The 23,759-nt window shown below is 38.3% G+C and overlaps 1 protein-coding gene across 1 annotated transcript in view; it reads right to left on the bottom strand.

Moving 5' to 3' along the window:
- The window catches only part of LOC306871197 (laminin subunit gamma-3-like), a 74,851-nt gene that overhangs the window by 6,003 nt on the left and 45,089 nt on the right, over window positions 1-23,759 (bottom strand). The window contains exons 10-22 of the mRNA XM_079418971.1: window positions 19,087-19,285; window positions 18,050-18,153; window positions 14,538-14,765; window positions 5,571-5,759; window positions 5,116-5,367; window positions 4,505-4,658; window positions 4,278-4,420; window positions 3,099-3,277; window positions 2,511-2,703; window positions 1,353-1,594; window positions 1,165-1,241; window positions 940-1,074; window positions 583-835 (exon numbers count right to left, since the gene is read on the bottom strand). Coding sequence (XP_079275097.1) covers window positions 583-835; window positions 940-1,074; window positions 1,165-1,241; window positions 1,353-1,594; window positions 2,511-2,703; window positions 3,099-3,277; window positions 4,278-4,420; window positions 4,505-4,658; window positions 5,116-5,367; window positions 5,571-5,759; window positions 14,538-14,765; window positions 18,050-18,153; window positions 19,087-19,285 — 2,348 coding nt within the window. The remainder of the gene's footprint in view (window positions 1-582; window positions 836-939; window positions 1,075-1,164; window positions 1,242-1,352; window positions 1,595-2,510; window positions 2,704-3,098; window positions 3,278-4,277; window positions 4,421-4,504; window positions 4,659-5,115; window positions 5,368-5,570; window positions 5,760-14,537; window positions 14,766-18,049; window positions 18,154-19,086; window positions 19,286-23,759) is intronic.

Here is a 23,759-nt window from a genome sequence, read left to right as displayed (position 1 = left end):
TTTTGTGTCCGTAGCATGCATTTTGATAGGAAAGGATGGAGAATACGAAAAAAACGGAAGAACGCATGTGAAAATTTGGGCCTCAGTGTGCAGTGACCTTAAATGCACATGTGCACTGTTTAACCCACTAGACTTCATCACGCAATGTATGCGTGCAATCCCTAGGTGTTTTGTTTGTTTTTTGCAAAATACTCGATAATGCCAAATCGCACATTGTAAAAACAACAATTACCATATTATCGCAGACGATATATATTGCACACCCCTACGCGAGGGTGAGTAATTAATGACAGAATTTTCTTTTGGGTGCACTATCCCTTTAAAAGTATGCCAGTTCAATTAGAAATGCTTCTTAGTATATAGCTTTGCTTACAAAACATATGGCTGACATAAGTCAACTGATGACAACTAAGCATAGTAATTTGAACTATAAATTAATTGATAATTTTCCGTAAATCAACTCTAGACGTATAAGATTTTGGTATTTTAAAAAGATTAAAATACATGCATGTTGAGCAATAATTAGCGTATTAAGGCATCAATAGCATTAGCACAATGTTCATTCATAATGCATGAACAAACCTCTGTGATTTCAGGATCCTGGGTTGCTGTGACATTTGTTTGATTGAGCATTTGTGAGAAAGACGTTATATTGGACTCCTGCACTGTGAGGGTGAAATTGCCATCCGCTCTGCGCAGTTCAGATAGTGAAGCGGTGATGTTCTCTAAAATGGCAGCTATCTCGGAGTTGTGCCTCTGAAGTGACAGGTGTGTCACTAAAGTCTCATTAACCTCAAGCGTCAGATTCTCCTTCAACTGCTGCATCTCCTCCAGCCTTTAAGACAAAAATAGATAGACAGTGACATTTAAAATGAGTTATTAAAACCAAAACTCAGGGAAGCCCAAATTGTGCTTGATGACAAACATAATGTAACTCACTTCTCTGCGAGATCCTGTACATAGGACTCTGTGGAGTTGTCTTCTAATAAAGTTATCAGCTGTAAATAGGTTCTCTTAGCCATTTTTAAGGCATATTCTGCTATCTGCTCTATATGAGCTGCCATGTCTGTGTGGCTGTTAAAGAAAACGTTAGAAACAACGTTAGCAGAAGTCACATCTAAAACTCGAATTGACATTTGTAGTAAATTCAGTATTTCTGCTAACCTTTTCACTAGCACCTCAGACTCATTCACGATGGCGTTCCATTTGTTTGGTTCTTTAGGGATTACAGATGGGATGACCTGAGATTAAAATGTTTGAAGAGACGCAGAGAGACATAAAAGCCTCCATTAAGACACGTTCTCTGCCCAGACGGATTAGACATTCATTTAATTGATCTGTGCGAGACTCACCATGCTGTTAAGGTCAAGAGTCATCTTCTGAAGCTGGTCTTGCATATTCAGAGCAGCGGATAAAGTGTCACCAAGCTCTTGACACTCATTTTCACCCTTCAGAGTCTTTTCTTCCTCTGTAACTTCTCTGCTGTCTGTTAAGTTGCAGTTCAGTGCCGTTGCAATGCTACGCAGCTGCAGCTGTAAGGTCTGGGCAGATGTTTCCAGCTGTGAGAACTGCTTAATGAAGGCCTCACGAGCCTCTGCATCAAAGGAGGAACAGTGTTGCATCAGTAGGGAGTTTCCAACAAAACAACTGTCACTGGCAGAAACAACAAAGCTGAATGGAGACACAATATGTTCTACATTTGTCTTAAATAAACTGTGATCAATTGAAAAGTGACTGTACAAACCATACTAGACAAATTAGTTTTTCTTAGCATAAAACAAAAGTTATTTATTTTTTTAAATAAGACTTTCATGCTCACCAAGGCTGCAATTATTACAGCCTTATTTTTCATAGAACAGTTTCAAGTGAAAACTATACATTCGGTGTAATAGTTTTATGACAGTGTCCTTATTGCACATATTGCATATTAACAATTACAATAATACACAAACAACTACACAAGCAGCTCTAATTACACATTACATGCATTTTATTTAGCAATATAATGGTGCTATAATATAAAACATGACTAATTAGGCATTTAAAGGGGCATTGTTAATTATTTAAAAAAATATATTTTATCTAATTAATCTACCTATTATGTAGTAAACACAGTAAATGTGCTGTACTTGCTGCATGTATCAGATTTCTTGTGCCAGTATACTGGACATGGAATACTATACAATATAGTATTATTTATTGTAGTATAAAATATAATGAAATATTATATAATAGGCAGCGGCTATTTGCACCAAGTGCAAATAGCATATTTTTTTAGTGACAGATGCTATTTACACTAAGTGCAAATAGCGATGGATTCTATTTACACTAAGTGCAAACAGCAAACTATTTGCACTTAGTGTAAATAGACACTCCGTATATATTATTGTACTATTGTACCCCTGGTACTTTGCCATTTAATATGTGTTTACCAAACACAGCGTGTTTGTGAATTCTCTTATCTTGGGAGTGAAGAGGTTAATTCACTTTTGAGGTTAAGAGCTTTTCACCTTGAATAGCTAGGAGGTCCTCCAGGGCATTGGGCAGATAGTCTTCAACTTGGTCCTTCTGTATGTGATTGTCCAGGCCATTATGTTGGTGTCTGTGCTGCTGGCGTCCACGATAATGCCGGCTGTATCTATTGCAGTCATAGCTGCTTAACAGCGTCTCCAACTCCTGCAGTCTGGCCTTCAGTTTACTGGCCTGTTCACATAACAATGTGAAAAAAAAATCATTAAAACCTGTGAGAAAAATGTAGAGACGATTTGTCATATTTAAAAACAGAAAAATCAAAGCACTCAATTACAGCAGTAGACGTTGATTATTAAAAATATCCATCACACCTTATTAGCTTGAGCCCCACTGAGCTTTGCACTATCATTTAAAGGGCAGAGCTAAAACCAGCCTTGCATTACCACCCATTCATGCTCATTATAAAAAACCAGGAAGATGTAGGTCAGGGAGACCTAAGCATCTGAGCAAATAAACTTAGTGAGTGGGTGAGATAACATGCAATTGTGAACCTTTTAATTTGCTGAGCAGCCATCATCATCATCTCTCTCTCTCTCTCTCTCTCTCATGCACTGAGGAAGGCCCACCTGGTCTCTGATGAGACTGTAGCACACAGGGCACTCCTCACATTGGTGGGTCAGGCGGTTCTGGTAGTAGTTCAGTTCACACTTGTCACACTTATAACCAACAAACCCATGGCGACAAGAACATGTCCCATTGTCATGGCACTGCATCAAGGTCGAGCCCATGGGGTCACAATTACATGCTATAGGTGGGAGATTGACAAAGAGAAACAATGGTATTTGAAAGACACAATGGACAAAATTTTGTCTAAAATGTTAAAGGGATAGTTCACCCAAAAATAATAATTATGTCATTAATTTCTCACCCTCATGTTGATCCAAACCTTTGTTCATCTTCAGAACACAAATTAAGATTTTTGATGAGTTTTGATTAAATCTGAGAGCTTTCTGGCCCTCCATAGACAGCAACGAAACTGACACGTTAAGGCCCAGAAATGTAGTAAGGACAATAGTCCATGTGACATCAGTGTTTCAACTGTAATTTTATGAAGCTAAATAAATACCGACTTTTTTCAACAATTCTTCCTTGAATGTTCACGTGTGAATATTATTACAATTATTGTTGTATCATTGTGTTTTTTTCGTATGTTTTGTCTTTGATTGCTGACTAATTGTTTAAGAATGCTTGTTTGAATAACTTATGTGTATCCTAAAGTAGGCTTTGAAGCCGAAATGCGTAGATATACCTTTTTAACAATTTTAATGATTTAGCCCAGCCAATTAAAGGCTTTTTATTGTTACTACGAGTACCTTCGAGTAATTCATCTTTCTAATTGTTCCTTGAACTTAGTTTTTTAGTTCTGTCAATGGAGGGTCTTGAAAGCTCTCGGATTTCATGAAAAATATCTTAATTTGTGTTCAGAAGATGAACGAAGGTCTTACGGGTTTGGAACGGCATGAGGGTGAGTAATTAATGACAATTTTTATTTTTTGGGGTGAACTATCCTATAAAATATGCATTAAAATGTATACATGTTTAAAAATAATTAAGTCGTGTGATAATACTCCCTGGAATGGATCAAAATCTAAGTTTATTTAGCTGAATTCACAGGAAAATACATTGGTAAGCAGAGTAACATTGACAGCTGACTACTATAATTTGTTTATTAAATAATTGTATTTTTAATTTGTTAATAATTAAAAAAATGTACAGTGTCTGGATCTGATGATTGATTTCAATACCTCTGCAGCCTCTAGAGGAGAAACCAAAGAATCCCATTCGACATGTGTCACACGACAGCCCCTCTACACCTGTTCGACACATGCACTGTCCTGTGATTGGATGACATGCTGAAGAAGAGGACCCAATGGGGTTGCAGTTACACCTATAGAACAGAAGAAAAGAGTATAGAATTTATGCAGTTTAGTTTATAGGCTGATAGACTGACAGACATACTGATAGATCTTACATCTCGCAGCCCAAGCCTGGCTGCATGTTGAAGTAACCAGTTTCACACTGTCCGCAGTCTCTCCCTATCACATGACTCAGGCAAACACATTTTCCTGTATCCGGGTGGCAGTCATTCGGTGATCCTGATGTCCCAGCCATGTTACAGGCACAAGCTGAGAAACAGAAATTCATAACTTCACAATGCAAAATACCCAGAATGTTAAGGTTCCTGAGTTCTCACCCAAACGATCGCAAATGATGTATAGCTCATGCACAAAATGTATTTTAATGTCTACATTCTAATGAGGCATGGACAAAATGCTTAATGTTGCAGAGTTTCTCAAAAAAACAATTTAATCCAAGTTTTGAAGTCTCAAAGCATCAATGCCTTTCCATTGACTTCTATTGTTTTCATACTCAGCTAATGATATTTTCTGTCTCTTACTCATTTGCATTTACATATCTGAAGTATATTAAGCCATTTTCTTTTGGCGGGTTTCCACAGTGTAGGTCATTTTAAATTGTACTGCTTTTATGAGAATAAATAGGTGACTACATACCCTTTTCCCCTGAAATCAACAATAAAATGTATTCATTTTGTGCAACATTCATGTTTTCAATGATACTCACGTTTGCACTTTCGCTCTGGATTGAGTTCATTGGCCAAAGCGTTGCCGTAGTAACCTGATCTGCAATTTTCACAATGGTCCCCAGTCATATGTCCCAGGCATTTCAGGCAGCGTCCAGTCATGTGATCACACACACCCACTGCATTGGGATCCACGTTCCCATTACACTCGCACCTCACACACAGTTGCACTTTGCCTCCCCAGCCCAGAGGGTTGCCATAGAAACCATCTTCACATAATTCACACCGTACACCTGGGAATCCATTAAAATCCATTAACACAATCTACTTTCTATTTATTATCACCCTTTATGTTTGTGCTTCGGATGTAAGCATCTGCTAAACGCATTTTTATTTACAGTGAGTGCATAATGTATTTTAACTACTAATCTGTTTGCATATTAATGCTGAACTGAGCTGAATTATGTAAATAGCACATAAACTGACTGCAACTGACCCCTTTGGCCTGTTGGACAGTTGGTACAAACCACATCCCCCGTCCCTGGCACCTGGGCGCAGGTGGTGTGATCTGGACAAGGACAAGGTAAGCAGTCGCCTAGGCTGCCAGTCAGTGCATTGCCATAGTAACCGTCTTCACAAAGCTCACAATAACGACCTGTGGTGAAGTCTCTGCAGTCACACACACCTGCAATAAAACACACACAAAGAAAGCATATACAACTTGCACACAAACAAAACTGTTAGGGCTGGGTTATGACACAAATTTCACGATTCGATTCTATTACACCACATGCTTGCCATTCAATTCAGTTCATTAATGATTATATATGTATATATATATATATATAACAGGTACAATACATGGCAATTCTCAAGGAAAAATAAAATCCCTCAACTAATGCTGTAAAATAGAGATGAGCGTCAGTTGGTTCTACATTATAATAATATTGGAGGTTAAAATGAACTGATTTGTATACAGCCACTTAAATTATACTCATAGAAGTTTTTATAATATTGACGTTATAATACTAACTTTAAATTATATTTTATATTTCTACTACCAATTCGTTTTTTTTTTTTTTCATTGAAATGCTCCTCTCTAGAGTTAATTGTTCTAGCTGACAAGCCAGTTTTTGTTCACAGAATGTGTGTTTGTGTTTTGTTTGGGGTTTTTTCTGAGGTAAATGTGATGTGATGTACTTCATTGTTTATAAACTTTTATAGTGACGTCTTTGCGTGGTTGAAACAATAATTGAGCGATTACATGAGACAGGATATGGCTTTCAGTAAGTTGTACTCTTTCTTTTAACATACCCTCGGGCATTCATTAATGTTTATTTCACATGGAAGAACAGTTAACTTGTGTTCCGCGCTGCCTCTTCTCTTGAACTGATGATCTAAAATGATCTTTTTTATATATATTTAAAGTGCATATATTGAGAAAAGAAGGGATTTTGGAGACAAACATGAAGTCAGACACTCAAAGACAATCATCAGATTCAATGAACCACTCACACACTGAAACTCAGTATTGCAGGTCCATGAATACAATATGAGTTTCTACAAAAGCAAACAAACTCAAATGTCTTTCTGGTTCAGTGCAGAAACACCAGGGTGTGAGTAATCACGTATCAACCCATCAGTTCAGATAAGCAGCTCAACGCTGCCAGTGTCAGCACAAAAACACAGGCTGTAATATACCACTGGCAAAACGCTGGGCTCCATTTGGATTCTGCCCACACGCCCTGACAGTTTAATTTGACAGAAATTAAAAACAAGTAGAGATATACTACAAAACACATAAGGAAGAATGTACATTAAATAAGTAACAAATAAAATAGAAATGCTTATACATACTAAACAAATACTATAATATTATATATAAAATTAAACAAACGTTTTATAATTTTTCAAGTGTATGTATGTATGTTTGTGTGTGTGTTTGAGAGAGAGTACAAAATCACTTTGTACAGAATCCAATGCACATACATAAATAATATAGACGTGCATAACCTTCACATAATAGTGAAAAGTGCACTACCCGTCTGAAACAGCAGATGGCAATATACTACTATATTAAACGCGTGAGTGAGCGTGAGAGAAAGAATGTGACTTGTTATGAAAAACAAGTATTCAGAGAGATCAAGGAAAATAACAGCATAAAATAAACACTCTAATATTCTAACATGCATTTCAGTGAAAACCTCTGTATTTTGTATATAGCTTTAGTGTTGAAGTTCCCTATTGAGACAGTTTAAAGACAAATCACCAGCGTAACAACAGCAGAAAGAAATCAGTAATAAAACTACAGCGTTAAAGAAATTAAGTCCCTAAAATAACCAATCGGTGGTAAAGATGCCTTCAGAAACTGAAGGTAATAAACCGATTGAGATATTCAGATGGTTTGAATAAAAGAACAAAGCACTACGCAAAGTTGATGGTGAAAAACAACTCATTTGTCAGTAAGGTCGTGTGGAGCTCTGTGTGATGGCTAATTCACACCTATCAATCAGATAATCACGTCCTTAACATAAAAGGATAAAGACTTCAGGCTCCTGCTGTCCCTCAAATGCACTAAATGCCACAGAGAATTTGCAAGGTTAATACTAATAGATTTAATAAGGTTTCACTGAGAGAGGTAGAAACTCTGTGCCTCAGAGAAAAAAAAAAAGAGAAAGAGAGAGAGAAAGGTATTGGGTAGGGATAGGAATACACTGATATGGAAATAATACAGCAAATTATTTATATTATTTTAATTATTTATGAAAATGGAAAGCATACTTCCTCAAATATATATATATATATATCATATTTGAACTCATATTATATTTGTGAATAAATAATATGAAAATATAGGCCTAGACTGTGATTTCGAAGATTTTGACCAGCGTTAATAGATCCAAATCAGAGGCAGAGAAAGAAAGAGAAAGAAAGCAAGAGACTGAGGGGAACAGTCAGATGGACCGAGAGATCAATAACGGGAACCAGTGTGATAACTTCAAATGAAAAGCACCTTAGTTCATAAAGAAGTCTGGAGTCTTTTAAGAAAAGACTGTTGGGGCGTCTGGGTTTGTTTTTGTCTGATTTTATAAGCAGCTGGATTCGGCCGTGTTCCTCTTCCTCTGTTTATTTGTTCTGCTGAATTAGATTTAGGAGGCATTTTATTTTCAGTCTTTGGGAGGTCTGGGAACACAGTGTGTATGCACAGACATATGTGTCTTTGTCAGTCTGACCTGCAGGAAACAAATTTAACTCTAAAAGTCTTACTAAAAGAACCACAGCCCCATATATCACTTCACCAAGACAAACCTCAACTCTCACAAAGATCAATACCACTCTCTTACACAACAAAACAGAAGACTCACAGCAACACCACATAATGCAGAGCAAAAATGTTTTGAACACTGCTATACCTTAAAGTACAGCAAAACAAAACCAATTTTATGGTGTCAAAAGACTTACAATAAAGTACAGAAGCCACGTGGATCACATTTTCGGGGGCTTTTTGCAATTTGAAAGCTTTATTCTCCATTTATTGTAACTGCGTGGAAAGGATTATGTGTTTTATATGGTTTTATGAAAGAGAGCACGAGGGTGAGAAATTACAATATTCATTTTTGAGTGAACAAAATGTATGGGTTCTCAAACACTAAATTCAAGGTCATGAACTGAGACAACATTACAGATTTTGTCGGTGACCCATTTCACTTCACTGCCCCGGTAATGTTGCAATCCAAAGGCAACAGGTGACATGGGAAATTTGGACCAGATTCATTTAAATCATAACTGAGTGCTTGAAGATGACGGATGACATTTCTGTCAGCATTGCAACCGGTGATGAGAATGTGTGCAATCCAGCTGAAATGATTAATCACAGGACATTTTTCAGCACGAACAGCCAGTTACACCTGGTCACAAAGGTATAAAGAGACAGACGGAAGGGAGAATGGGAAGGTGAGAGAGGTTACATTTAATTCTGTTTGAGTGTAAAAGAAATGCTGTCTACCATCTGTCTGTCAGTCTCGGCGGATGTTAAAGTTGCCCTTATGGTAATATGAGACAGATGTGGCAGCTATTGACTGGCAGATGCCATACACACACACACACACACACACACACACACACTTACACACACTTCCCTGTGTACAGATCAAAAGCTGCTGGCATGGAAGTTGCGTTCATTTGCATTCTGAGACAGAAGTCTCCTTATTGCAGCAAACTGCTTCAGGATGATATCAGGTCAACATTCTCTCACACAGTCTGATTTATATTTAATGCCTAATCAATCAAGATTAATCAAGTTAATTTTACATGCTGTCCAACTAATGGTCACAAAAGAGGCTGTGTTCATTTTGTATTCACATCAGAATCCTAAATATTCACAGACTCATCTGTGCTATGCAAAGCAGGACGATATCCACGGTCAGAGGTCTGCTGGGATTATCATATCAATGTCTTTATTTGAAATCTTGCATCTCTTCAGGCAAGTTTATTCCTAGCGCCTGACATTTGTACCTTTCCTCTTTTTGAATTATTCACTGCTTTAGGGTGGCTAAATGTCAGCACCTCCACATGGGCCCTTCCTGACTCTTTGAGAGGGGTGAAAGAATGAGAGTAAAATAAAGATGTCCCTCTCTTTCCAAAAACAGAGGCATGAAAAGGACCCATCCCTGCAGCTGTCCATTGGGAAAAGGGCACTCTTGACCTCTGGTAGCTGCCAGACTACATCCGTCATAAGGCAGTCGAGCTTGTTAGAATATTCATTACAGTTTGGTCTACATTAAAGAGCTAATTATACTGTAGCATTTTCATTTATGAGGCTCCAGATGGTTAGCCAAACACTTTTTATGTCGCAGTGGCATCAGATAGAATAAATATTTGGAATCAATTACAGCAAAAAGATTTATTTAAGAGTTTGTATGTGTCTTTATTTATGCTTTGTTTTACCTTCTGCTGTTATGTATAGCACAGCATTTCTGAGTATAAACTATCATTCAAAATCTGGGGTCAAACTTTTGAATTTCTTCTTCAAAGAAATTATTTTATTCTATTATAATGAGAGATGTTTCTTGAGCAGTAAATCAGCATATTAGAATAATTCCTAAGGCATCATGTGACGCTGAAGACGGGAGTAATGGCCTCTGAAAATTTGGCTTTGACATTACAGGAATAAATTACATTTTAAAATACTAAAAAGACAGCTCCTTTGTTCGCATTTCACAATATTACTGTTTTTACTGTATTTTTAAACAAATATACACAGCCTTGGTGAGCCTCGAAAACTAAGGAATATATAGCAGCCTAGAAATAAAATAAAATATGAATTTTTAATAAATAAATAATTATTGTATTGTGTACCATGCACAAGGTGTATTGGCAAACAGACATCTGAAGCTTCAGAATGATTTTACTCACCGATGCCCTGATACTTCTAAATCACTTCTAAAAGAAAAGCTACGAAGATTGAAAGCTGAGTCTTTTCATTCAGTCTTTGAACTGAAGATATGTTCTCACAACTCTGAACAATAGACAGCCGATCATCTATGACAAAGACAGTTTCTCACTACAGAACATCTTCCATATCCTTTCATTACCTTTTTCACCTCCTTCATAAGGCCGGCTTCACTGTAGGAAAATTGATGATGGTAGGAAAAGAGAGAGAAATCAGAATAGAACACACAGAACAAAACAGCCTTTTAAATGTATGAGTCACCCTTATAAAACACATTTGAACACAGGACCTCACAGGATGTGAGAATATATAGTCTGAGGTGACCATTCAGTTCTCTTTAGGCAAGCATGTGCTGTTTTCTTCTTTATGTGATGTTTTATTAACAAATTTCGGGAGGAGCACGCGCAGATAATTAACACGGCCAGTTCATCATCAGCAATTACACCACCTATCCAATCAGCACGAGAGAGAATCCCTATAAATAACCAAGCAGTCTTACCGTCATTATCTCTCGTCTTCCAACATCCCTCCACCACCACGACTCCTCACCTACAGCTGGTTCCTACCCCAGCACGGGTACTTTGGGTCTGGGCTAAATGCCGAGCTCGTACCCTCTCCCCGGTCGAGGGGAGTACCCCGGGCTCGGGAATGATTACCGAGCTCGGAGCCCTCCCCCCGGACAGCACGCCAAATACGCAAACTTGCTCCGTTATTATTATACATAAGTGTGAACTTGCTGGTTTTAATCAAGTAAATATTACAGACAACCATCCTAAGCAGATGAGTGCTATTTTATGCGCTGTTATGCGCTATAAAATTATTCATTGTTTTTGCTATACTTAGTGATCCAAATCGAATGCACATCTCTTTTGCAAAGGGTGAGGAGAGAAAACACAATGGTGCAAGATGAGATATGAATGCTCTCGCTTTTTCTGTGACTGTAGCAGTTAATGTAAATACATTTATATGAAAACCCACATTCTCAGCAAACTACTCTTTTTCTGCTGTTCTCTCTGTTCTTTCCCTGATCCTTCCAAGACAAATACAAGCCCTCTCAGCATAATTGTATGGATGGAATCCTTTAAATTAACATGCTTTTTCCTATCTGTTGTATTGCTTGCAGGAAAATAGAAATTACACAAACAGGCAGACTTTAAATAAATCACAATTATGAAGCACCACTGGATCCAGCCCTGAGAGGTGAGCTTCCCTCCTCTCTTATCTCTGACCAAACAAACAACACCTGTGCTAAGTGACAAGACTAATAACCAATTAACAGCCAATTACAAGCATATTATATTACCTTGAGAATCACCCTCTCGTTTGGAAATGATAAATCAAAGGGGTGTGGCCCGTCAGTGCACAAACCATTCCTGAAGTGGAAATGAGATTGCATTAATGCTCATCAAAGGACTAACACAACATAATTATGCTTACGAATGCGAAACGAGAGTAAAATACACTTTGGTTTTTGGCGCGGAGAAAAATGAAGAGTGACGTATGGATATGCTAATGAAAATCACGTTGGTTTCAGCAGGGACCTTGCGGGCCTAGTTCTATTTACGAACCTGGAAAATATTTAAGCAGCTAAATGGCAATGAACAGCGCCCGCTGTGACTTAGGCGAAATCTGCTTTGAAGTTAAACAGGTTCATAAATAAATAAAAGGAATGGCTCCTCCTTTTCTCTGGGGAGGTGGAGATTTCCTGTGCATACATTCGTTCAGTCTTTCGCCCCCCTTGAGCTCCTTTTGCTTTGATTCCCTCTTTCCTTCTTCCTTCCATTCCCTCCCTCTTTCTCACGTACATGCGAATCGCTTGCTCTCGTTTGTCCTTTTGCCTACCCCGAGTGGTAGATAAAGTCATGTCTGACATTAATTTGTAATGTTAAAGACTTGTACCAAACTAATCACACATTATGCTCATAATAAGAACGATGGAGGTTTAATTTGCCGCATATTAAAAGAGTGAAATTACTCATCAGTGTAAAAGAGAGACAGTCAGAGCGGGCGAGAGAGAGAGTGAAAGAGGGGAGGACGAGCGCTCAAAACCATGCCAGGAGTCCTTGCTGAAAGTAGACGAACACAAACAAACACTCTTTGTTGTGCAATCGACATTACAATTAATTAGCCCCTGGCTGGCTCGCAGGTCTAATAGAGGAGAGAGGAATGAGTATGAACTCTATCTACCCTGTACAGAAAGACAGCCCGCCATTCTAGTTGTTAATGGGGTCACGGAAAGAACAAGAGGAGGAATGAAAAAGAGAGAGAGGAACAAGGGGAAGCAGTACAGAAAATGGCAGGAACAAGAAGAGGATTTTGAGAGGAACATTTGAGTGATTTGCTGGAGGTATAAAAATGTATTTATTCACATAACTAAAGATAAAGAAAATGCCTTGGCATTTGCAACGTTAATAGCTAAAAGAAGAATTATTTTAGAGTGGAAATCACCAAAGCCAAACTGTTACTATGGCTTATTGATGTAATGTTCTTTCTAAAAACAAAACAAACAAAAAAATCTAATATTTTCTCAGAGGATCAACCAAAACATTTTACAAAACATGGGATCCTTTAATAATCTATATCGAGTAGAATGTACTCCTCCAACTTTGAAACTTTGAGCCCACCCCACCCCACCCCCCACGTCCTCTCCCCCTACCCCTGCCCCCATGTTTTTTTGTTTTTGTTTTGCTTTGTTGTTGTGGGTAGAAAAATATAAAAATGTATGCATTTGAAAGAGCCTCTGCCACTGAATATTTTTAATGTACCTTGTTCTGACAAAAATATAATAAAAAAGTGACAGGAAATACATTTATAATATAATTATAAACAAAAGATTTATATTTCAAATAAAGCGAGGACATTCAATAGGTGTAATGGTTTTTATACTGTAAAAACTGTATGTTCTATTGCCCTACACCTACCCTACACCTAAACGTAGCCCTCACAGGAGACTGTGCATTTCAACTTTCCCCCCAGAAAACTCACTTTATATGATTTATAAGCGTTTTGAAAAGTGGGGACATGGGTCAATGTCCTGAAAAGTTACCTTCACCTTGTAATACCTGTGTCATACCTGTGTCATTATACAAATTGATGTCCTCATTTCTCACAAAAACACACACACACACACACACACAAAGAAAACTGGAGTAATGACTGCTGAAAATTCAGCTTGGCCATCCCAGGAAAGAATTGCATTTAAAAATATATTAAAATATGCAATGACTGCAAAGCCACTCTTTCAGTAGCCATTACCCCATTCTATTAAGAAAACCATGTGCTATATAATCCTCAAGAAACCCTTCTAATGTACTGATTTGGTACTCAAGAGACTTTTCTTATAATTAGCACAGCTGAAAATGGTTGTGCTGCTGTGGAAAAGCCAGTACCAAGTCTCTTTCAGTTGTTAAAGCAGTGAATATAATTGCATTTCTTGCAAGTCACTGTACAATGTCAGTTTTGAAATTTTGGCTTTATAAATGACCCAACACAAACACATTTTTTCTAGTCATTCTACTGTCCTTATGAGAGATGTAGGCTTATCTGTACACAAGAACAAAAGAACAAAGTAAACAGGATCTAACCAGCACAGGTTAGAGAAGTGGATAGCCGAGATTCACAACAAGATGGGGAGAAAATACAAGTCTGCAGTTTGAGAAAGAGACCCCTCACTGATGCTTAGCTGGAAGCTTCATTGAACAGCACACGCTAAACACCAGCTTTATATGTAGTAGTCAAGAGAAGATGCTGAGATGCTGCTGGTCTTTCGAAAGAGCCCAAAGAAAAAGCCACATCTGACAATTGCATGATTAATGCAAGGATTTATCAAATTCTTAGTGAATAAGTGCCATTTTCTCTCAAATAACAATTATGTTGTTAGTTAATTAGAAATTAGTGTTCCCCAAATACACGGAAATGACCTGCCTAGAGGTGAAACCAAGAAACATTACTATGGTGATGACACCCTGCATTAAAGATTAGAGACTGCATGCAAACAAACACACTCCCTACCTGTCTCAGGATGGCAGGTCCCATGTTGATTGCAGTTGCAAGGTACACAAGGGGAGAAGGGTCCACCATTAGGGGTTTCCCTGGTGAATCCAGGAGCACAGTGTTCACAGAACTGCCCAGTGAATCCTATGGGACAAGTACACTTCTCCACCCATGAAGCAAGTGGAACCATATTGTAGTTTGTCTGGACTGCAGATTCAAGGCTTACCCTGGAGAGCTGGGAGGTGTCTGTAAAAAAAGAAAAAAATATATATTACTTATAATAATTGTACAACCTAGTTATAAATTATACAATAAATAAATAAATAAACACATTACAGTTAAAAAATTTGACCAGTATAATGAGAAGATGCTGAGATGCTGCTGGTCTTTCGAAAGAGCCCAAAGAAAAAGCCACATCTGACAATTGCATGATTAATGCAAGGATTTATCAAATTCTTAGTGAATAAGTGCCATTTTCTATTTCTTTAAAAATAAATTAAGTCATTTATTCAGCAAAAACATTAAATTGATAAAAGTGACAGTAAAGATATATGTAATGTCAAATTCAAATAAAAGGTTTTCTTTTGAACTATCTATTCATTTAAGGATCCTTAAAAAACGTATAATGATTTCCACAGAAATATTAAGCAGCACAACTGTTGATAATAATAATATTTATCATTTAAAAAATGTTTCTTGAGCACATTAGATATTAGAAAAATTTGAATTAGTATCTTTATTTCTGAAGGATCATGTGACACTGAAGACTGGAGTAATGATGATAATTAATGATTTCACAATATTAGTGCTTTGTGATATTGTTGAGTTTTTTTTATAATAATAAAAAAGGCTGTTGAACAGTAGTGCAGACAAACCAACCAACCAACCAACAAATAAATAAATAATCAATCCGCAAGACGCTATGTGACAGAAAAACAAGTTTTTTTTAAGAGTAAGAAACATCATGTGCTAAGAAAAGTGAAGTGCCCAATTCAAATGTTTTTTTCTTTTCTTTTTTTGAAGAGAAAGGATTCAGCAGTTCTGATGGATTTGGAATGAGCATTCCACCGTGAATCTACACTGAATGTGAAATCACTGTGTCCCGTCCACTTGTAATTGCCCTCACGATGTAGCTTAGCTAGCCTGCCTGCTAAAGCTTCCCTCTGCCTCTCTCTCACCTTTGCTTACACACAGACAGACATCAGGACCACTGGGTGCAAGCAGATAGAATCTTTGATCACCATATGAATAAATGATCAATTAATTAATTAATCAATAAGGGCTGAGTGGGGAGAGGTGGAACATGGTGAAGGTGAGTCGGTCTTTGTTTCTCTCAGGGATCCATACTGCCTCATAAATAGTGATAGATAGTGAATGTCCAATCATCTCAACTTCTCAACTTTCATATCAGGACATGGCCAGGAAAACTAATGTTTGCATGTGCTTTTGAGAGATACCAGCATTTGTGTGTGCGTGGCTGTAGACAGACAAACACGGATTTCAGAGCAGCGGTTTCCAAGAATCAGTGAGAGGACCTGTCAGTGCAGGACGCAGTAGAAAAATAATTATGCTCTTTGGTAAGAAGTAATTTACTTTCTTTGAGGAAGAAAACAAACGAGTAAGAGACTAGAAGACATATCCAGTAATGCTCCACAGCATAATCGCACGGTTTTTCTCAAACTCTATGCTGCATGTGTAAGTGCAGCTTGGCAGTACAGAGTTTAGATATGTAAGATGTACACAAATGCAAATTTTAAAAGCTTCTATCAACAGAAAAGCTTCAGCAGAAAACACTTCTAAGTAAAACTGCCATGTGCTGACCGAAGTACAGGGTGGGCCATTTATATGGATACACCGTAATAACATGGGAATGGTTGGTGATATTAAAGTCCTGTTTGTGGCACATTAGTATATGTGAGGGGGCAAACTCCTCAAGATGGGTGGTGACCATGGTGGCCATTTAGAAGTCGGACATCTTGGATATAACTTTTGTTTTTTCAATAGGAAGAGGGCCATGTGACACATCAAACGTATTGGTAATGTCACAAGAAAAACAATGGTGTGCTTGGTTTCAACGTAACTTTATTCGTTCATGAGTTATTTACAAGTTTCTGACCATTTATAAAATGTGTTCAATGCAACCCTCTTCTCCCACTCTTCTAAGGGGGTCAGATCGGGAGACCTTGGGGGCCATTCAACTGGCCCACGACGACCAATCCACTTTCCAGGAAACTGTTCATCTAGGAATGCTCGGACCTGGCACCCATAATGTGGTGGTGCACCATCAATGGAAACCTCAAGGCCACTGGATATTTGAAATTGCTACATGATGATGTGTTTCCCTCTTTATGCACTGAAGCTGGCACGTTCCCTGAGTTTTTCCAGCAAGATGGTGGATTCACAACATTTGTGAATTGGGCTAAAGTAAGGCGATAGTTTTGAACACTGGCTGGTTATGTACCTTCTCCAATATTGATTTCGGATGATTTTTAACCAAAAAAAGTTACGGACTGCAGCTTTAATTGTTAAGTAAATATAATTGTTGTTTGTAATTTATTTTTTATTTGAAAAGCAGGAAAAAAACTGTAAAAAGCACATTTTGGCTATTTAATTTATGCAATTGTAAAAAATGGCAAAACAAATTTTGGGGGAAAAGAAATGCGAAAAACCATGTTCGGCATTCGGCCTTCACCCCAGTGTTTCTTTTAGTTTGGCTTCGGCCAAGAATTTTCATTTTGGTGCATCCTTTCATAACTGAATATAAAAAATTATGACAAGTCTGCAACCGGCCCCAGTTCTTTATGTACTCTTGTAAGATCACAAGTACCCTTTTGGCACATCTCTTAACCCTCTAAAACTAAATAAAAACAGGAATGAATATAACAAATGCAAACTCAACTTATGCTACACTGAAACACAGTCATTGCACAGGAGTAATGTTCAATAAACCTAATTGTCATTCATTTTCCAGAATTAAATGCAAAATCATCATTACATTATTATTATTTTTTTTTTGAAAGTAAAAAAATAAATAAAAATACACCATGCTGTATTTCTAAGGAAATACAGCATGGTGATTTACGTTTAAATAAATAAAACACTGAATTCATGCTAGAATGGGAACATTCGTACCTATAATCCACTAAACTGTATTGAATTCCAGTGTGTGACATTTTCCAACTGGCAAGTACATCACTGCATATCATGTAAACAATGAGCACAGAAATCATGCCACAATGAAAGGCAATCACCAAACACAATCACAGGCCAGGAACGTACTGGGGGCCATGAACAAAGTTCCAGGCTTCACTAGACTACTAATCGATGGCTGATTACAGTCATACTGCCAAGTTAGAAATGCATGTTCCCTTGACATTTTAAATCAATTTCTTTTAGTCTTTAATGACTGCATTTCTGTCTAATTTCAGTTCATGCCTTTTCCTTACACAATAGCACAACACACACATATACAAACATATAAACAACATATTTATATATATATATATATGCATATATAAACAATGACTTACAGTTCTGGCCTCCTGCATTGCTGATATGTAGTAAGGTTAGATTGTACAGCATTCGGAGAAACTCAAATGGGGCAATAGATGGATTTACACTCTTCTCTGTTAACCTGGAGACCAGAAAGCAGAGAGATAATAGTTAGAAACACGTGACTGTGTCTGCTAAAGTGACCATGGCAGAGTTTTTCAAGAGAAAACAGCACTCCTCAGACTTTATGTAAAACTGAGGCTCTTCATTAAGGCACACTAGGTCTAGTCAGTTTAAGCCAACGGAATCAAGAAAGTCTCTCGGTATGAGTGAGTCACAAAATATATGAATTTTCTTGTCACTCTGATAGTGCCTGTCAAAACAATAAATGCAAATTTACATGCTTGTATGAACAGAAAAGCTTGAGGTTAGTAAAACACTGCTAAGTAAAATTGCCATATTCTGACGTACATGGCGCACACACAGAGATATCATGACTGAAATCACAATTGTTTTCTTATGTTTATTACTGCTGTTCACACATTTATAATTATTGGTGAAGGAAAGTACCTGCATCCACTCTATAAAAACTAGAATAAAGGATTCCGTGAAAATATAAAATCACAACACATACTTGTGTGGGAAGATTGTTTGGCTTAGTTATTCACACACAAAGTGATCAGATCATTGTTAACAGCACACAATGAGGCATAATTGAATTACCCTTTCAATTATGTTGCTTTAAACACCTACTTAAAATCTTGGCTAAATTTGGTATAGTATGCTACTCTTACTATCTGCAATGTCTTTATACAGCGTACAGATGAGGCCAAAATGAGGCAGAGAAGTGATCTGATAAGCGATTTCTGTCCATTTACATAAGCACAGTGAAATTTAACATGAATACGTATTAGAAATATTCCTGCCAGACCTCCAAGTAGTTTAAGTTTGAAATGTTCAAGCCAAATCTGATCTTTGAATGCCTTTTAACCCATGTGCCATATTTAAGCAATGTATTCACTATCTGCCCACATGTTAGCAAATAGTAGGGAATAACACACTCACTCACACACACCTGAGAGTGAAAGTGTTGATGGGCGTCTTCTCCAATGGGGAATAAATCTCCTGTTGAGAGTACAAATCAGCAGTAGCTGATATTCCAGAGCCCTCCAGCATCACGGTCACACTTCTGGGCAAGAGTTCCTCTAGCTCAGCCGTAAATGACACGCTAAGTGTGCTTCCGTAACTTAGCAACCTGTTCCCCAGATATTTATCTGCAATATAAAGATAAAACATTTAACATGTACTGTGCATTTTCCAATTTGTATGACCATTGTGTGAACCAAACATGAGTGTAACATCTATCTGATAGCAACAACTGGGCTGTGAATTGAGTTAAGTGGTTTGCTCAAGGGCAGCGCAGAATTTTCTGGAACACAAACTCACAAACTGCAGATTACCAGCACATTACACCAGCCACTGAGCCGCAACGACCCGATTACCAAAGATAAACATCGACACAATGAAGAGTGTGTGACTGTGAAAGATAACAACTGTAAAAATATAATAGGAGGCCAAAATGTTCAGTTTACAGAAAGAAAGTGGATTTTTCTGCTTTGGAGAAAAAAGACGGTTGTATCTCTCTGATCTTATTGTGTTTGTACCTCTATATGCAAGAGAGTGCAAGAGGATGAACATAATTGCCACTCATATCTTCCAGCCTCATTAAAGAGCTTTAACAAGACTTCAAAGAAAAAGAATCCCATGCTGAGCTTCCACTAAAATTCACATGTACGGACACACACACACACACACACACACACACACACACACACACACACACACACACATTCATACATATATACTGTGTGTATATAATATATATATAATATATAAAATATATATATATATATATATATATATATATATATATATCGAAGCTCATAGAGTCATCTCCATTGAATAAGTCTGTAATATAGAAAAGGCCAGAGTGGATGTTAAGTAGCTGGCACATTTTAAATAGCATCAGCAGTCAAGCTTGTCATTAGCTCTACTACATTCCTTTTGTAGAAGTAGTTTTTAAAATGCCAGCAGAGAATGCAGAAGCATGTGGTACTGAATCTCATTTATAAATTCAATAGCACTGGGCTTGTGTTCTTATTCTATATTTATGTATAGATACTGTGCAGTGGCTTTATCCATTTTCTGAGGTTACTGTGCAAACATAGTGGCTTTTTGCAGAAAAATGCAAATGCTTTTTTTTTAATGCATTCCAAATTAATTTGCATGATGCAAAAATTTGTTTTTGAGCTCTGCAAAAGTTAAACCATCCAATGAACAAGTATCAATGAAATATGATATTTAAAAACAATTGCATTGAAATGTAAGTTTTTGTAAATGTTAATCATGTATAGATTATTGCCTCCAGGAGCTTCAAGTTGAGATGCCTGCAGTGCGACAAGGCACTGCAAATGTAAAAGTGATATAGCAAACAGTGAGCCAGCACTTGAAAAAACTGTTCAAATAAATCATCAATTAAAAAAAGGTGCAAGGCAATGAAAAAACTAAGTTATTAATTCCAATATATAATAATTAATATTTAAATAATATATAATAAAAGTGTCAGCTAATATAAAATGCAATTATGAGAATAAATTCTGAGATATAAAGTCAAAATTATGATTGAGGCAAAATTACATACCATAAAAATCTTGTTTTATCTTACTTGAATTCTTTGTAAGTTCTCATACAGCACACCCTTTTAAATAATGCTTACACCCATCCCAAGGTGGTTATGTGTGAGTTTAATTATTTTTTTTGATGGGGCGCCTCCAAGCAGCTGCTGCCCAAGGGTCTCGCAGGACCATAATTCCTCCTTGGGGCCACTGTATCTGTAGGCGGTTAGTCTTTACTCCTCACAGAAGTTAATGCTTGCTTCAGTCGAAGAACATTTTCCAGAGATGAGTTACACATCTCAGGACATAAAGCGATAGTAATACCTGTGAAAAATGTGATAGAATAGGATGGAGAGGGTGAGCTAAAGGAAAGACAGACTGTACATTTTTTCCCAAGACAACAGAATAGCCAGTGGTTACAGTAAAATTGTTTTATTGTATTGGGACTTTGAGAGAAACACCTACACCTGCTGGTGGTGATTAGATGCTCTGCTTAGGCATAGAGGTTCAGTAATGTCAACCTTTCCTTTTCTTTTACTCTCCATACTTTTGTCTTAGAGGCCATTCACACATCTTGCCTTTACAAGGCAAAATAAATGCAAAAAAGCAATAAAATGCATTCCGTGGCTCCTTAAACTTTAGTTACCCATTTCAGAATCTGTAATTTAATGTGTGAAGTAACAGAAAATATTAATTCCAACGTTTTAAAAAATACACACATTCAAAACATTTACTTGTCTAATTGTGATGCTGTAATGGAATACGTGGCAAGGTGATTCATAATTCTTTGCATACTGTCAAAAGTCAACACACATATCATACCAAAACGATTGTCCTTCCTGTTATCTAAAGCATTAGCCGCTCTGTGGGATCAAATCTCTCATTGGAGCATTATGTGGCACCCCAGGAGTTTCTTGTTCCCATCATCTCTTCATCCTCGAACAGAACCCTGAAATACATGCACGGCGCCACATGCTTCACCTGAAACAAAGAGCTGTTCAACATTCTAAGCCCCGACAACCTGAAAGCTTGTTAGATACTTAGCAGGAGTGTGTTTTCTTCTCCGCCCCCTGCCGTTCCACATGCAGAGACAAGTATGAGTCAACTTCAACAAAAGGAGGCTAAAATGTTCTGTACCTGTTGGATTCTTGTTTTCAGGTCTGATAGAACGCTATGAGAGCTTGTTCACAAATTCCAGCACCCATAGAGATGCTGAGGCAAATTTTAACTTCGAAAAAAAATATCTACAGTGGGTGTTTTTTTTTTTTCCAACACCCGAAACAGATTCTCTGGAGAAACTCGACGATCTGAGTCTGGTGAAACAACTGAAGCTAGAAATGAGAAAATATAATATAAAAGTAGTGTTAGCAGTTCAAAAGAATATCGTATCCCTCACAGCTTTCCGCGCTACCTGTTTAACTCCCATCTCTTCAAGATCAGATTCGATTAAATGGAGGTGTTAACCCTCTCTCAGACAAACAAATTAATCGTCACCACGACGACAAAGCCTGGTGACATTTAGCGAGCCGCCATCAAACTTAACAATCAATCCAGGCTTTAACTTTTCCCTGACTCAATTAAACCCACTGAGCCTCAATTAAATTTCCCCAGCTTCACACAAACAATCCCTCTGAGGGGATGGATTGAGCATCTGGGTCGTTTTTATAGGGAGAGGCCTGCTGAAATACATTTTCTACATCTTTCTGGGGTTTTTGGTTTGTACTTTAAAGGGCAGAATGTGAAGAAATAATCTCTAAACGAACGGAAATGAAACAATTTATTTTTAACATTCAATGTTTAAACAGTTGCAATAAAACTCAGACTGGGTAGACGACATAGTCAATGTGGTGCGAATGAAAGCAAAGCTGTGAGTTCAGTCCATTCAACACTATGCAGATGGATAGTTAAATTCTGTCATTTAATCACCCTCATTTGGTTCCAAAATGAATGTATGCCCTTTTCTTCTTTGGAACACTAACAGTTTTGACTTCCATTGTCATGTTAAAACAGCAACAACAACACTGTCACAGAAGCAGCCGGACACAAAGGTAAGTGATAACACTGTGACTTTATTTCCAAAGTGAAGGCGCAGGAGATCGTGATGAGAGGTGAGTACTATATCTTGAGGCTTGATGTCTGAGAGTCAGGAAACTGAACTGATACTGTCCTTTTGCGTCACAGGTTGACGGAGCGAGACAGATGAAGAGAGCCGGAGTCAGATGAGGTAATTCCCAACCGAGACGAGTCTGCAGACAGGGGAGACAACAGGACGGAGAACAGAAGGTAAGTCTAAGAGGCAAGTAGTCAGAAGGTATACTCATCGGCTTGTGGTGTGTTGTAGAGGAGTCCAAGTTGAAGCAACGAGATCGGACAGCTACTGTGACTGAGGTGAGTGATTTTAAAGTGTCCTTGATGATGGTGGTGACGAGGTGCAGGTGTGAGTGATTAAGAACGCAGGTGAGGCTGATCGTGGGAGTTGAGTGGGATGAGAGCCTGGCCGTGCTGTCACAGTATCTCCCCGTCCCGGAAGGTGCGCCCCGCACCATAACAGTAACATCGGGGAGGGGGGGGGGGGGCGGGCGCCCTGGAGGCTGGAGCAGGCCAGGACAGGGAGGAGATAAGGGAAACCTCCAGGGAGGATCAGGAGACTCGGCATGCCATGGCGGATCGGGGTCCTTTGTGGCCTTGGCCTTTGGCCTGGCCACACAGACTGAGGCTATATGCCCCCCCCCCCCAAATTTTTTTTATTTGGGAACGTTCCCCTCTGGCGGCCATACTGGAGGAGCAGGTTCATGGGAACGCTCAGGAGGAGAGGGCTTTGGAGGGCGCTCTGGAGGAGCAGAGCTGGACGGAACCAGCGAAGACGAAGGAGAGCTGGACAGGACCAGCGGAGACACAGGAGGGCGCTCTTGTGGCGCGGACTCTGTGGAGCTGTGGAGCGCTCTTGCGGCGCGGACACTTGAAGATCAGGAACGGCGCTCCTGGCCGTGACTTGAGAACAGGATTCTCGGGATTCGGGATCGGCTCTCCAGGCCGTGACTTGGGAACTGGATTCGGGATCGGCTCTCCTGAC

The sequence above is a fragment of the Barbus barbus genome (genome assembly GCF_936440315.1).
Source record: "Barbus barbus genome assembly, chromosome: 6".
Classification (NCBI taxonomy): domain Eukaryota; kingdom Metazoa; phylum Chordata; class Actinopteri; order Cypriniformes; family Cyprinidae; genus Barbus; species Barbus barbus.
The sequence above is the reverse complement of the archived record's forward strand: the minus strand, read 5'-3'. Positions and strand labels throughout refer to the sequence as shown.